The sequence below is a fragment of the Bos grunniens genome, chromosome 17 (assembly GCF_055505025.1).
Source record: "Bos grunniens cultivar Pamir isolate PY7600 chromosome 17, Bosgru_T2T1.0, whole genome shotgun sequence".
Lineage (NCBI taxonomy): Eukaryota > Metazoa > Chordata > Mammalia > Artiodactyla > Bovidae > Bos > Bos grunniens.
In genome coordinates, this window is record NC_141181.1 from 62,344,972 (window position 1) to 62,360,954 (window position 15,983).

General features: G+C 38.5%; 1 protein-coding gene, 1 non-coding gene and 1 pseudogene across 14 annotated transcripts in view; all 3 read left to right on the forward strand.

Moving 5' to 3' along the window:
• HECTD4 (HECT domain E3 ubiquitin protein ligase 4) overlaps positions 1 to 15,983 on the forward strand; it is a 173,888-nt gene that overhangs the window by 80,041 nt on the left and 77,864 nt on the right. For 11 of the 12 annotated variants that reach the window (XR_015144611.1, XM_086348151.1, XM_086348152.1 and 8 more), the window contains 8 exons: positions 357 to 549; positions 3,931 to 4,089; positions 10,056 to 10,169; positions 10,911 to 11,051; positions 13,183 to 13,415; positions 13,787 to 13,932; positions 14,722 to 14,792; positions 15,423 to 15,528. Coding sequence is in view for 10 of the 12 variants with exons in the window: in XM_086348151.1 (XP_086204277.1) it covers positions 357 to 549; positions 3,931 to 4,089; positions 10,056 to 10,169; positions 10,911 to 11,051; positions 13,183 to 13,415; positions 13,787 to 13,932; positions 14,722 to 14,792; positions 15,423 to 15,528 (1,163 nt within the window). In the remaining 2 variants the exon portion in view is untranslated. Of the gene's footprint in view, positions 1 to 356; positions 550 to 3,930; positions 4,090 to 10,055; positions 10,170 to 10,910; positions 11,052 to 13,182; positions 13,416 to 13,786; positions 13,933 to 14,721; positions 14,793 to 15,422; positions 15,529 to 15,729; positions 15,864 to 15,983 lie in introns of those variants that run through there. The other variant, XM_086348162.1, reaches the window with a different exon arrangement.
• Positions 8,770 to 9,208, forward strand: LOC147355556 (large ribosomal subunit protein eL36 pseudogene; annotated as a pseudogene). The gene has a single exon (XR_015144612.1). The product of XR_015144612.1 is annotated as a large ribosomal subunit protein eL36 pseudogene (transcript).
• LOC147355557 (small nucleolar RNA SNORA79) lies at positions 9,685 to 9,832 on the forward strand. Its single transcript, XR_015144926.1, has one exon. It is a non-coding gene; the product is annotated as a small nucleolar RNA SNORA79 (small nucleolar RNA).

The window sequence follows — 15,983 nt, forward strand, 5'->3', positions numbered from 1 at the left end:
ATTGATTTGTTTTCCTCTCATCTTACTTGTACCTGTCAGAAGCTTGTAATTAGTGAGAGCTGCCTGTGGAATTCAGTATGAGGAATTTTCATCAACAACCCTCGTAGAACCTATTAAACTTGGCTCATTTTAAGAATCTGGACTATTAAAAATGAAAGCTCTCAAACATCTCATAGCTTCCCTTTTGTTCTCAGCTTCTGTAGAGCAATTAGGTTTTGAGGTGTACACCTACTCAGGTACAATTTTGGGAAATGCTTTTGAGTAACCAGGTGACAATAATACACTTCTGAAGGAGAAGTTTGCTCACTGAATGGAAACAGATTCCATTTAAGACCTTCTTTTTCTTTAAATATTAGGTGGAAAATGGTGTATTCGTAGCCAACCCGCTTCAGGAACGCACAATTCTAATGAGAAAAGAGGGCGAGTCTGCAAAAAGCATTAATGAGATGCTCCTGAGCAGACTGTCCCGTTACCGAGCCTCGCCGTCCGCAACACTGGCTGCCCTCACCGGCTCCACCATCTCCAACACCCTGAAAGAGGACCAAGCAGGTCGGCTGCCCTTCGCTTATCTCATGTTTACCTTGTACAGCTTCATTCAGCTCTATGCATGTTTTGAGAGTATTATCTTAGAGCAGTTTTAGGTTTGCAGCAAAATTGAAGGTACAGATTTTTTGTATACCTCCCACCCCTACATGTGCACAGCCCCCCTTATTATCAGCATCCCCCACCAGCGTGGTGCACTTGTCACAATCAATGAACCCACCAAGACACATAATAATCACCCAGAGTCCACAGTTCACCTTAGGGTTCACTCTTGGTGGTGGTGTACATTCCATGGGTTTGGAAAAATGCATAATGACCTGTGTGCATCATTATTGTATCACATAGAGTAGCTGTATAGCCTTAAAAGTCCTTTGCACTCTACCTATTCATCCTTCCCCACCCCAAAAACCCTGGCCACCACTGATCTTTTATTGTCTTCATAGTTTTGCCTTTTACAGAATATCATATAATCAGATTTATACAGAATATAGCCTTTTCATATAGGCTTCTTTCACTTAATAATATATGCCTTTACAGTTCCTCCATGCCTTTTCATGGCTTGATGGATTCAGCTTGTGGTTAGTGCATGCTACCTGTGGAATTCAGGCAGTACTTGTTATTGAGCTCTTACAGACTTACAAAGCAGTTTGCTTTACATAGTTCACCTTTTTGTGTCCTTCCAGTCATTGTTCTTTTTTTTTTTATTCCAAGCTAACACATACTGTTGGCTGTGAACATGAATTAGCAAGAATCTGTAAGAATTCAACACAGCTCTCTCCTTAATTGTAAATACTTTGTCATTACTGTTAGTATAAATTATTTTCATGTTTAGTATATGCTTCATGAATGTAAAAAATTCACATTTAACATCATCTTCACTAAATATGGGCTTCCATGATGGCTGGGATGGGTAAAGAATCTGCTTGCAGTGCAGGAGACCTGGGTTCATTCCCAGGTCAAGAAGATACCCTGGAGAAGAGAATGGCTGCCCACTCCAGTTTTCTTGCCTGGAGAGTTCCATGGACAGAGGAGCCTGTCAGGCTATAATCCATGGGGTTGCAAAGAGTCAGGCAGGACTGAGCAACTAACACTTCCACTTTGACTAAACATATTCTCGACCAAGCAAATAAAAGGCAAACCCTCTACAACAGAGACTGATTTTTCTGGACTTTGGCATTTAGTGTTTGCACTGTAATATTTTGAAATAGATAATGTGTTTACAGAGTTTGAAAGTGAAAACAATATAAATGGTACATGCAGAAAAATCTTACTCCAGTATCCTGGTGTATTCTGTTATTTGCCCCACCCTGCCCCCTATAGGTAGCTCTATTTATTAGTTTCTATTTATCCTGGCAGAGTTGTTTGGTTTTTTTTTTTATGCAAAGAGAAATTAATGTAAAGATAAATTTATGTATTTTTATTGTTCTTCTTTTCTCAGTAAAAGGTAGCCTTCTAAACACACTGTTCTGTACTTTTAAAGCAGGAATCCTTAACTAGGGTAAAAATTCAGTGTTTCATAAGCATCCTTTCCCAAAGTTTTAAATAACATAGTATGTGTATCATCATAATTTTCATCAGAGTTTCACGGTCACTTATGACCACCCCCAAAAGTCAAGAACCATTATTCTTGGAGAGTTTTCATATTACATATCAACTACATGAATTTATAACAAATCATGACCTGTAGTAAAAGATAAGGCTAGAAAAAGATGCCATGTAGAGAAAAATGATCTGAATAAATATATGTTTAGTGAATTTAATGCAATTTTATGTTTTCATCCTTTTATATATTGAAATGTTCAGAAAAAATATTTGTGATTAATTCTTTGTGAGACTATAAAATTTTAAATATTTATTAGTCCATATTAGAATTTAAGGATAATATTTTACTTCTACAGATCTCTATTATATCAAATACAAGTTAGAAATTTACTAATAGTTATTATAACTTGGGTCTGTGGATAATTTGAGTTATAGGCAATACTTTGTAGAGAGCAGTCCTTATTACCTAAATAAATGTTTTCTTGATAAGCTGAAGGCTTGATCTGGGTTTGTCCCTTGGAAGAAAATTGAATCCTACCTGCACAATAGAAATGCTAAAGGAATGTTTGTTACCTAAGAAAATATGAGTGATATCAAAAAGAGGACTCAGTAGGCGAGGTATATTTAGTTCCTCTGAAACTATTACTTGTATTCTAAATATGTGATCTCAATCATTGTACTTTTATGCACATTCTTGATGTATTTATTTAAACATGATGTTACATAAAAATTCATCAGTAATAGGCTAAGTGAATTTTTGACAATTATTCAACATTCAGAAGGTCTAGGATTTTTTATTCTGTGGTAAACTAATACCTCTTACTATGTTAATAAGATATGTCTATTAAAAAAAATCTCAGTGAAAATGTTATGCTCACAAAGTTGCTAGCTTTTTAGGGTTTCTTACTTATGGAAATTTATGCTACTGGATTTATGTCCTAGATGAAGAATATATTTATTGGAGGCTTGAAGTTTTAAAAAATGGAATTTAGAACCACAAGCATTCAAAGCAATGACAGATTAGATTTCGCTTGTCTCACTTTTCTAATCTAAACCATCTAAAGATAATTTTATATCTATGTAGGCAGTTATATTTTATACCCTGACAGCTTCCTAGGTAAAACACTCTGATTGACTTTCTGCTGCTGTCATCAATCCTCACTAGACTAATACTTCAGTTCACCCTACGTTTTCATATCTGCCAGTGAGTAAGGGAAATTAAAGTACATTTTATACCTTTTAATTATAAACAATAATTATTTTCTTAATGATAGTTTATGTCACTGATCCTAAAAAAAAAAAGAAATAAAATGCATCATCGGTTATAAATCCTGCAGGCATAAAATTATTTTGTGATAGATACTGTGAAAGCTTTTATTAACTGGTTATGGGTTGAAATTTCTGGCTGATTCCATGTTTAAAGCTGTTTATAATGAATGAAATATCACAAGCCTATTAAGAATTTGTTCTATATAAAATGAAAAGATCTCTACTGGAGGACAGTTTCCTAGGGGGAAATATAAACAGTAGGATTCTTCTTTTATTTTGAGATTTAGTCCATGTGAGGATTCATTCCTTTGAAAGATTTTTTAGAGCCATAAGGGCATATTGAGTACTGGGAACACCTTTGAGAAATGTTCAGATCATAGAACCAGGGGGCTTGGGGCCAGGCTGTGGAGCTAGAAGATCATTATTTTTGCCTTAGCTTATTATTTTTTGCTCTATTTTCTGAATCTTAGTATATCCTTGCTAGAATTTGGGGCCCCCTTGTCATACTCTGGTTTGGTAATCAGGTTAATCTGTGTGTCAACTGTTGTTACTCACCATTTTCATTCCTTTTACCAGCAAATACTAGCTGTGGACTTCCTCTAAAAATGCTTCGGAAGACACCCATTTATACCTGTGGTACATACTTGGTGATGCTGGTCCCACCTCCAGGGGGATCAGGCAGCTCTGCCACCCGCTCTCTTTTTGGTGGAACAAGTGGTTTGTCGTCTTTAAAAAGTAAGTGAACTTTATTTATGGCTCTTTTCCCAATTTGTCTCCGACTCTGAAATATAAGGTTTTTCCTAATAGTGATTTTGCACTTACTCTCTTAAATGTTTGCAAAAGCTCTTTGATAGCAACAAAAAACCCTATCAGTATCATCATAGGCTAGGAGGAATGAAAAATAGAATTTTTGTAGATGATGTAATAGTATACTTCTGAAAACTATTGTCCTGTAGAATTACTCAGAATAATAATGAGGTCAGAAAGATCTTAGGAAATAAAATAATCTGTCATCACTTTATTTATTGATGACACAGCAAGAACACTACCCACCATAGAGCTATTAAAATAAGTCTGTGAGAGAACGAACTTATGGTTCTTGGGGGGAAGGATGGGGGCAAGGGATAGTTAGGGAGTTTGGGATAGACATGTACACACTGCTATGTTTAACATGGATAACCAGCAAGGTCCTACTGTATAGCACAGGGAAGTTGGCTCAGTGTTATGTAACAACCTAGACAGGAAGGGCGGAGAAGACAATGGCACCCCACTCCAGTACCCTTGCCTGGAAAATCCCATGGAGGAGCCTGGAAGGCTGCAGTCCATGGGGTCGCTGAGGGTCGGACACGACTGAGTGACTTCACTTTCACTTTTCACTTTCACGCATTGGAGAAGGAAATGGCAACCCACTCCAGGGTTCTTGCCTGGAGAATCCCAGGGACGGGGGAGCCTGGTGGGCTGCCGTCTATGGGGTCGCACAGAGTCGGATACGACTGAAGTGACTTAGCAGCAGCAGACAGGAAGGGAGTTTGGGGGGAAAATGGATACGTGTATACGTATGGCTCAGTCCCTTTGCTGTTCAGTTGAAACTATCACAACATTGTTAATTGGCTATACCCCAAATACAAAATAAAAAATGTAGAAAGCAAAGGTCTGTGAAATGCCTCCATTTTAGGACACATATGTGTCTCTGAAATGTTAAGCAAATAATGTATATGATACAAAATAATGTGCAAAAATTCATTAGTGTTAAGTGTACACATATTTTTATAAAAGAGGGAGGTGTACTATCATGATTAAAGTATAACTTACATACCATAAAATTTACCCATTTAAAATATACAATTCAGTGGTTTTATATATTTAGAATTGTCCAACCATCACCACTATCTAATTATAAAACATTTCTATCACTCCAAAAAGAAATCCCATACCCATTAGCAGCCACTCCTTTCCCCACCCCCTCACCCAGCCTGTGGCCTCCACCAGTGTGCTTTCTGACTATGGACTTATCTATTCTAGACTTTCCATATATGTGGAATTACGAAGTATATGTGCTTTTCATTTCAGTTCAGTTCAGTCGCTCAGTCGTGTCTGACTCTTTGCGACCCTATGGACTGCAGCACGCCAGGCCCCCCTGTCCATAACCAAATCCTGGAGCCTACCCAAACTCATGAACATTGAGTCAGTGATGCCATCCAACCATCTCATCCTCTGTCGTCCCCTTCTCCTCTTGCCCTCAACCTTTCCCAGCATCAGGGTCTTTTCAAATGAGTCAGCTCTTTGCCTGAGGTGGCCAAAGTATTGGAGTTTCAGCTTCAACATCAGTCCTTCCAATGAACACCCAGGACTGATCTCCTTTAGGATGGACTGGTTGGATCTCCTTGCAGTCCAAGGGACTCTGAAGAGTCTTCTCCAACACCACAGGTCAAAAGCATCAATTCTTCATTGCTCAGCTTTCTTTATAGTCCAACTCTCACATCCATACATGACTACTGGAAAAACCATAGCCTTGACTAGTCGGACCTTTATTGGCAAAGTAATGTCTCTGCTTTTTAATATGCTATCTAGGTGGGTCATAACTTTATTTCCAAGGAGTAAGCATCTTTTAATTTCATGGTTGCAATCACCATCCGCAGTGATTTGGGAGCCCCCAAAAAATAAAGTCAGCCACTGTTTCCGCATCTATTTGCCATGAAGTGATGGGACCGGATGCCATGATCTTAGTTTTCTGAATGTTGAATTTTAAGCCAACTTTTTTACTCTCCTCTTTGACTTTCATCAAGAGGCTCTTTAGTTCAATTCTTCATTTTCTGCCATAAGGGTGGTGTCATGTGCATATCTGAGGTTATTGATATTTCTCCTGGCAATCTTGATTCCAGCTTGTGCTTCATCCAGCCCAGTTTCTCATGATGTACTCTGCATATAAGTTAAATAAGCAGGGTGACAATATACAGCCTTGACGTACTCCTTTTCCTATTTGGAAACAGTCTGTTGTCCCATATCCAGTTCTAACTGTTGCTTCCTGACCTATATACAGGTTTCTCAAGAGGCAGGTCAGGTGGTCTGGTATTCCCATCTCTTGCAGAATTTTCCACAGTTTATTGTGATCCACACAGTCAAAGGCTTTGGCATAGTCAATAAAGCAGACATAGATGTTTTTCTGGACTGTTGCTTTTTTGATGATCCAGCAGATATTGGGAATTTGATCTCTGGTTCCTCTGTCTTTTCTGAAACAAAGCTTGAACATCTGGAAGCTCACAGTTCATGTATTGCTGAAGCCTGGCTTGGAGAATTTTGAGCATTACTTTACTAGCGTGTGAGATGAGTGCAATTGTGCGGTAGTTTGAGCATTCTTTGGCATTGCCTTTGTTTGGGATTGGAATGAAAACTGACCTTTTCCAGTCCTGTGGCCACTGCTGAGTTTTCCAAATTTGCTGGCATATTGAGTGCAGCACTTTCACAGCATCATCTTTTAGGATTTGAAATAGCTGAACTGGAATTCCATCACCTCCACTAGCTTTGTATGTAGTGATGCTTCCTAAGGCCCACTTGACTTCACATTCCAGGATGTCTGGCTCTAGGTGATTGATCACACCATTGTGATTATCTGGGTCATGAAGATCTTTTTTGTTCAGGTCTTCTGTGTATTCTTGCCACCTCTTCTTAATATCTTCTGCTTCTGTCAGGTCCATACCATTTCTGTCCTTTATTGAGCCCATCTTTACATGAAATGTTGCCTTGGTATCTCTGATTTTCTTGAAGAGATCTCTGGTCTTTTGCATTCTGTTGTTTTCCTCTATTTCTTTGCACTGATTGCTGAGGGAGGCTTTCTTCTCTCTCCTTGCTATTCTTTGGAACTCTGCATTCCGATGTTGATATCTTTCCTTTTCTCCTTTGCTTTTTGCTTCTCTTCTTTTCACAGCTATTAGTAAGGCCTCCTCAGACTTAGTGACTGGCTTTTTCTTAACTGAAACATAATGTTCCCAAGTTTCATCCATGTTGTAGCACAAATCATTGCTTCATTTCTTTCTATGGCCAAATCATATTTGATTGTATGGATATACTGCATTGACATTTGAATTCTTTCTGCTTTTTGGCTGTTTTGAGTAATGCTACTATGAGCATTCATGTACAAGTTTTTGTGTGGACATGTTGTCATTTCTCTTGGGTGTATGTGTGAGAGGAAAATTCTAGGTCCTGTGGTACTTCTGTGTTTAACCTTTTGGAGGGACTGCTGAACTGTTTTCCCGTGGCTGTACCATTTTAGAGGCTCATTAGCAATGGTTCCAATTTTTCCACATTCTCTCTAACATTTGTTATTTTCCCTTTTTGTTGTTCTTGTTGTTTTACTAGCCATCCTAGTGGATATGAAGTAGTATATCATTGTGGTTTTGATTTGCATTTCCCTAGCAGTTAATGATGGAGAAGGCAATGGCACCCCACTCCAGTACTCTTGCCTGGAAAATCCCATGGATGGAGGAGCCTGGTGGGCTGCAGTCCATGGGGTTGCAAAGAGTCAGACATGACTGAGCGACTTCACTTTCACTTTTCACTTTCATGCATTGGAGAAGGAAATGGCAACCCACTCCAGTGTTCTTGCCTGGAGAATCCCAGGGACTGGGGAGCCTGGTGTGCTGCCGTCTCTGGGGTCGCACAGAGTCAGACACGACTGAAGCGACTTAGCAGCAGCAGCAGCAGCAATTAATGATGTTGAACATCTTTTCTTGTGCTCATTGACTTTTTGTATATTCTTTGGAGAAATATCTATTCAAATTCTTTGTCCATTTTAAAATTGGGTTATTTGTCTTTTTATTGACCATTAATCATCTTAAACCTTTTTATTTAGTTTCCTTGGCATGGTTTTTTCCCCCACTCAATTGAAATTAGCCCCACTTGATTAAAACAGGTTTTCATGGTGCCATTTTTTCGTGAGGATATAGCTTACTCAGTGATTCTATTTTAGACCAACGAATGAATAAATGCTGAAATTCCTTCTGTGCCCTCTTCCACAGTGGTCACTGTGGAGGCTACTCAGTAAGTGGAGTAAGAGCTCATAGTCTGGTTAGGAGAAATGATGTCGGTGTGTGAAACAGCTAGAAAACGAAGCATGATGCTGTTTTCTCTGCCTGAACCGTGGGGAGCAGATGTAAATGCTGCAGAATCAGAGACAGAAAGGGTCATTGTCAAGTGGGGTAGAAGGGAGACACTTCATGAAGTTTTGAGTTTGTCCTGAAAAATGGCTGTTATTCATGTAAGTGGCCACATGGGGAAAGGCATATGCATGGGAAACACAATGAAAAAGAGATTTGGAGAAGACCATTTGTTGGTGTGCAGGACAGAACAATAGAAAATAGAAAAGAAACAAAGAGTGCCATTTAGATCACAGCTCAAGTCAGTCGTGATGAGAATCTGGATTACTAGGGTGATGCGACTAAAAGCGAGAAATTTGAGACACTGCTCAGATTTTCTGTTGAAAAGTGGGGAAGAAAATAACATCAGTAATAGAGCTAGCCCATCTGCCACAGCAGCCATTGAAGAGCAGTGACTATGGCTCTGTGCTACCCCCTAGCCAGGGGCCTCAGCAAGGGCCACCAGATGACCAAGAACAAGAACAGCCCCACCAGACATGATGCAGAAGGTGTGCACCTTTGCCCCTGAGGAGCAGCATGCCATGGTCTCCCAAAAACAAGCAGGCCCTCAAGTTCATCAAGAAAAAAGGTGGGGACATATATCCGTGCCGAGAGGGAGAGAGAGAAGCTGAGTAATGTCCCGGCCACCATGAGGAAAGCAGCATCCAAGAAGGACTGAGCCCCCTCCTCTCTGTCCCAATAAAACCTTTTCAGGAGAAAAATTAGCAGCTAGCATATATGTGCTGGTGTAGATCCTTGACGTATTTTTTAACTCACTTAATCTTCACAATAACTGTATAAAGTAGATACTTTTATTATCTCCACTTTACACGTGGGGCAACTGAGAGGTTCAGTAAATTTGCCAGGGTCACACAGAAGTGGTAGAGCTATAATTCAAATTCAGAATCCTAAAGTGCATGCTTGTCATCACTGCACTCGCCTTTGTTAAGGGAAAAGGCCAAAATCTCTCCAAATTTTAGAGCCAGTGCTTGGAAGGATAGCAACTGACTTGTGTTTGAACACCCTCTGACCTTTATTGAGCACCAAATGTATGTAAAGTATTTCTTGTAAATATTGCTACTTTTTGATGTTAATGATCATAACCCCTCTTGCAATTACCCTTTTGACAATCTATATTGAAAAAACCCATATGTAAAAGTTGCTGTTTTAAAAACACTTTCAAAAATATACTTCACTTTGATGGCTGTTCCTCATACCGTTTGGAGCTCTGAGTAGTGGGATTTTAGTCCATCGTGCATCTAAGCTGACTTCTCTTCACTCTGGGCACCATGGGGATGAGTTGGCTGTCCGTTAGTGCCTTCTGAATTTTGCGGAGTCAAACAGTTGGGAAAAAAAAAGAAAAAAATATGATTCACTACATTGGAAGAGACTTTATGACAGGGTTTTTTTTGTGTGTGTGATCTTAACATGTGTCTTTTGTCTCCTCACTGTTATACCAATAGACAACCAAAACAAGATGTGATTTTGATGAAAGTCTTTATATTAAGAGGCTAAAATTTAACTCACCATCATTCATCTCAAGGCTTACTAAACTGTTTGTTTCCGAAGTCCTGGCCTCTAGCTTGGTGTATAATATTTCGGATGGTCAATTCACAAGTCGTGCCGACCTCATAGATGCTGCTGGAAGCTCCTTGGGGCGTGGTGCTCTTGTACCAGGATTGGGTAAGAATTAAAAGCCCACATTTATTGTCCTTGGAAAAATTCAAAATTTTAGCAATTTCTCTCAAAAAGTCTTGCCAGTTCTCTATGGTATTCTAGTTTCCTTGAAAGAATTTTTTTATGCTACTCTTTAGTTGTGAGGATTAATATAAGAAATTGTCATATGTGAAATTCCTCTGCATAAATTATGGTTGAAGATACTGTCCGTTATAGGTTATATGATGATCCTATAACAAATTTTTCTCAAGTTCATGCCGTAAAGAAACTTCTTTCCCCTAAGGGTTTGGTATACTTCTTATTGTTAGAAGATGAGCATTATGTAGTGTATTGGATATTCTGTTTGCCTTGGCACCTAGGAAACTTGATTCTGAGTTTAGGGTTCAGTTACTAAGGCTTTTACTGCGTGTTAATGTTAACTAGTCCTATTGTACCTGAGTTTTAATGTAAGCTACTTGAATCCTTTTTGGAGTTGAAAAGGTTACAATGTAAGTCACTGACTAAAAACTTTCTATTCCTTGAAACTATTCCATTCTCACATATGAGTTAAGCCAAGTAGACTGAATCCTTTGAGCCCCAGTCTACTGCTTTGCCATCTCTGGGGAGCATCCTTGCCCTTCTACTCTTTAGCAGTGCTTATGAGAAGTATATATCCAGCAGTGATAGTTGTATAAAGGTATATATATATATATATATATAAGTATATATCCAGACATGATAGTTGTATAAAGATTGCTCTTTTTGCAGGTGCCTGTTATGATACAGTGAACAACATGCTGTGGACATGCTCGAATGACTATATCGATCAGTGGTGTAATCCTGGGAATCAGGCCTTCCATTACGTCTGCCAGAGACTTGGAGTCAGCCATATCATCACTGAGCCCAAAGGTGGGTGCACTCATTGTCCTATGGGAAGAGATGCTCCCCCGGGAAATAAGAGACAGCACAGCAGCAGTGTAAGTGGGAATGTACCCCAAGCAGCAAAGTGTGTCAACAGCCTTCCCTCTTCAAATTTAGAGTTTAAAATTCTTGTTATCTGATTGGTTTATGATTAAGTAAATAAATAGAGCTTTTGAGGTGGTCCACAGACTTTTTTTAAAAGGAAATTGTTACGACCCTTCTGAATTGTCAAAACTTTAGTACAGAAATTCATTCTTTGTTTGTATTTGGCATGGGATTATATAATGTTATGTTTTGTTTTGTTTTGCTTTAAAAATAACTTACTTATACACAGACTTACAATTTGATAGAATATCCAGCAAATGACCTTTAGATTTCTTAATATTAAAGTTGTTAATATTAAGAATTATTAACTTAATATTAATTTAAAATCTCATGACTTCAAAGTCAACTACAGTGGTATGTATGGAGTAGTGAGTAGCTCAGCAAATCCTCTCTTGATAAAGCAGTGATAAAATGAACTGAATTATCACAAACAACTCTTTCTACAAAATTAAAATACCAACTAAAAAAGTATTTCTAGACTCTGGAAATTGACCAAAGGGATATAACAAATTCAGAAGCAGTATTCATTAAAACAAAAAACCCACTGAACTTAGGCTAGAACAGTAGAAGTCTGTGGTGTTCTTAGCTGGAGATACCCCTGTCTCCCACCGTAAGCTTGATCAGTGCCGTAATTCTGGCAGGGTGGGGCAGATCATGGAAGCCAGCAGCTTTGCTGCCAGAAGGGGCTGACTGATTTGGAGTGGAGCATGGGAAAAACTCATGCTCAGCAGCAGTGTCAATAACAGTAGTGGTCTTGGTGGCAAACAGAGACAACCAGTGGCTTAACTAGCCTGAGGTTGTGGTCCTGGTTAGGGCAAGCAGCAAACCAGTAAACTAGCCAGAAATTTACTGGTGAAATTTGGGTAATGAGAAAGCTACAAAAAGACCTTCATAAGCTCCCCCAAACATCTGAAGAAGCCAGAGAAGGCCCAAACTGTTCACATAGGCCTGGCTGAAAATGAGCCGTCATACACATGCAGAAATTTGAGAGGGTCCAGCAGAAGGTGAAAAGCATGGAAGAGTTTAAAACTGCCTAAACTTTGTGCTTCCCGCATAAAACATGATCCATCCAGGGTGGAAGTCGTACTAGCTCAGGGTGTTGGAGCACAACCTGTGACTCAGACAAGGTTATTTCCTACCTACCGCTAGGAAGATAGCCTTAAAAAGAAAAATGAGAATAATAAAAATAAACAAATGAAAGAAAAGAAATAGTAAAATAGAAAGAAGAATTTTTTAAAAAGTGAGCAGAGAAACCAGTAGCTAAACACTGCAGGCAAAACTCAGATATTAGATTTAGAAGATGAAGACTTTAAAGCAGCCTTTATAAATACATTCAGAGAACTAAAGAAAACCATGTTTAAAAGACTAAAGGAAAGTATAATGATCATAATTATAAACAAATAGAGAATTTCAACAAAGAGTTTATTTGTTTTAAAAAAAAAAAGAACTAGTTGGAAATTCTGGATTTGAAAAGTTCAGTGACTAAGAAAAAAAAATTATTAGAATGGCTCAACAGCAGATTTGAGATGGTCAGAAAAATAATCAGCAAAGTTGAATATAGGTGAATAGAGATTTTTCTAGAAGAGTTACCAGCATGGAATCTAAGCTGATATGGCCTGAATTCACATCCCAACTCTACCATTAGTATCTGTGTGATCTCAGGTGAGTTACTGACTCTGATTCTTGAGTCACTTCTCTACAAAACAGGGCTGAAATAATCAAAGTTGATAGCGATATTGTAAGGTAATACATGCAAAGCATTCAGCCCATTGTCTAGCATATAGAAGGACTCAAAAAGTAGCTACTTACGCTTTTTTTAAAAAATGGAAATTCCCAGGTGTTTTCACCCCAGCACTCTGTGGCAAGGAATAGAGTTCTCCAGCAGTAGTGGCAGAGATTGGAGCCAAATTAGTCTCTTCTAGCGTGCATGTACCTTTTGTAAGTGAGAGGTATGTTCTGTGGTGACCACCCACAGAGATTTCTTTCCTCACAGACTTTCCTTTTCATCTTCTAGAAGAGGCTATAACCACGAATGAGGTTATAAACCAATTATTGCACCACGTTGGTGCGATGTGCATACACCAACTCAATCTTCTTGCTACCAACCCCAATCTTCCAATCACAAGTGTCTTGGGCAAACAGCATCCCATTGAAGCACACCATCTGAGCAGTATTTGTGACATTATGGAGAAGGCCATGGTTAATGGAGACACCTGTATTATACGCTGCATTCTTGTTGTCTTTCAGGTAAATATACTGTTTTGAGATAATTGAAATAGAGAAAAAGAAACACAGACTCTGGCTTCCGTCAGCTAATTTCTACCAGGATAAAAATATTATCACATTCCTGTTTTGGAACTTAACCACGTTCTAATCCTGTAATTAGAATAACCATCATACTCATTGCACTGCAGTTAATGGAATATTGCTATATGTAGCTCATTGCAATTAATACATGTAAAATATTTAATTATACCATTACACAATAGAAGAGATTGTGTTTAAAAATACACCTCGGTATTTATTCATAAGAATAACTAGCCTGTTCTTTCTTCATAGGGATAATTTTATTCCCAGTAGAATTAGCATTTTCAGATATACCCCTTCTGTTTCTGTAGGTGGTGTTTAAATTTTTCTTCAGCCCACAAACTGAAAGGAATCGAGACATCATTCGACGGTCAGGATTGCTTCTTTGGCAGTTGTTGATGGCACCCAAAGATCAAATTTGCCCTGAAATTCAGAAGGAGGTCTGCCTTGCCATCAGGTATTCAGCACAATTTTCTTAGTGCTGTCTACCAAAGGCTTCTTCTGCGCTTCATTGTAATTGTCCCTCTAGGCTGTTAGCCTCCCATGTCTCCTGCCCCATCCCATAGTCAGGACCTCAGGGACTCAGACGTTCCTCATGTATGGATCTTAAAATAGCAAAAGAAAAAAACAGTCCCTATAAGTAGATATTTTGGTGGTTTGCAAATAGATGTTCTTCTCATTTTGGTCAAAGTGTGGCAAGGTGGTTAAGAAACAGGCTTTGGGGGACCTCCCTGGTGGTCCAGTGGCTAATACTTCACACTCCCAGTGCAGGGGGCCCAGGTTTGATCCCTGATTCGGGAACTAGATCCCACATGCTACAACTATGAGTTTACATGCTGCAACTGAGTCCCACGCAGCCAAATAAATTAAAAAAAGAACCAGGCTTTGGCATCAGGCAGACCTGGATTCTAATCTTTGCTCTGCCAGTTACTTCTCAAATGGTTTTCTGCTACAATCTACATCTAGCTGGCTTCACTACAGTGATTTTGTATAACTCAGTTCTCTCTAACTGGTTCAGCATCTAGCCTCAGATAAGTTATCATTTTGGTAATTCACAAATATGAGGAGTGGGATCCTGTTTATCAAGACGGTCATTGGACTGAATCACAACAGTAAATTTAGGTTCCACTGCCTTTTTAGTGGTGAAACTGTACTCAAAATGGCATCTTTAATAAAAATTTTAAAACTTAGAGTTTGGATATTCTAGAACACGTGTTTAAAAACTTCAACTTTTCTGTCATTTCAGCTCTGGTTTAAATATCTTGTACCCAGGTGAAACTGAAATCAATAACTTACTTAAGCTGGTCTTAACAGAAGGTGAGAATTATCCTTTAATTACCCTTGAAAAACCATCCTTTTTTTGTCCCTAAGGAAATGACTGAATTTTATTTTTTTCTTCATATCTGTTAGCATTATTTTTAAAAGTGCACATATGCCAACACTTAAACCAGATTGAAAGCAGAAACCATGTTCTATATATTGTCAAGCTTTGTAAACCTCTTTCTAGCCCCACTGTGTAGCATAATGTACCTGGTTATAGATGTTCAAAGAACATTAAAGATAATGATTTCTTGGGATTTCTAAGACAGTTGTTCCCCCACACATTAAAACTCAACTTTTAAAGTTAGACTCAATGACAGCAACAAAACTCACCTTGTTAAGAACACTCTGCATTTATAAGCAACATTAAAGAATTAGAAGTTTAAAGAATTAGAAATCGCACTTCATGAAATATCAAGACAGTAACTCCACTTTAATCAGGATGTACTGGTTAAAGAAAGTCTGATTGGTTGTGATATAGTATTTGCTGCTGTTGTTTGTCTTAGTACATATGCCTGGTGCCCCTCAATTGTCAACAGTCTTCTCATTTACAAACTTTAAAAAAAATAGTATCAGTTTTCTAAGCATGGTTGTTAAGATAGTTTATGGAGCTTTGTTCTGTGCTAGGAGAGAGAAACAGTGGCCTCTCCCAGCTTCGGGATGTGATCCTCACTAATTTAGCTGAACAACTTCAAAACAACCGATTCGGCAGCGAGGAGGAGGATCATTACAGGTGATGTGATGTGATTCACTGCTAGCCTTTTCTTAGTGTTTTCCTCAGTAATTAATTTACACTTAAATGTGTTTGATCATCTTGAGTCTCCTGTAATATCTTTTGCTATAATTAGCATGTTAAGTCTAAACTGTGGATCCAACTGAAAGATAAAAAATCCCACAGTTGCCCTAATAAATGATAATAGCACATTTCAGTTTTATGAGTGAAATAACTTGAGCCTGGCAAAAAGAGCACTTGGCGGAAGTAACAGGTGGAGGTTATTTAGGAAATGTTGGTAAAGGGCATCATCTAATTGCTGGTCTATGAGAGGCTGGGAGGTGTGGCTAGAGCTGGTGAGTAGAGGAAGATGTGTCTCTGCTATTTATAAAATACTTGAACTAGGTGCTTGAGTACCATTGTATTTCCATAAATTTAATTTAGACAATATATCTAGTTGTTAGCATCATTACTAA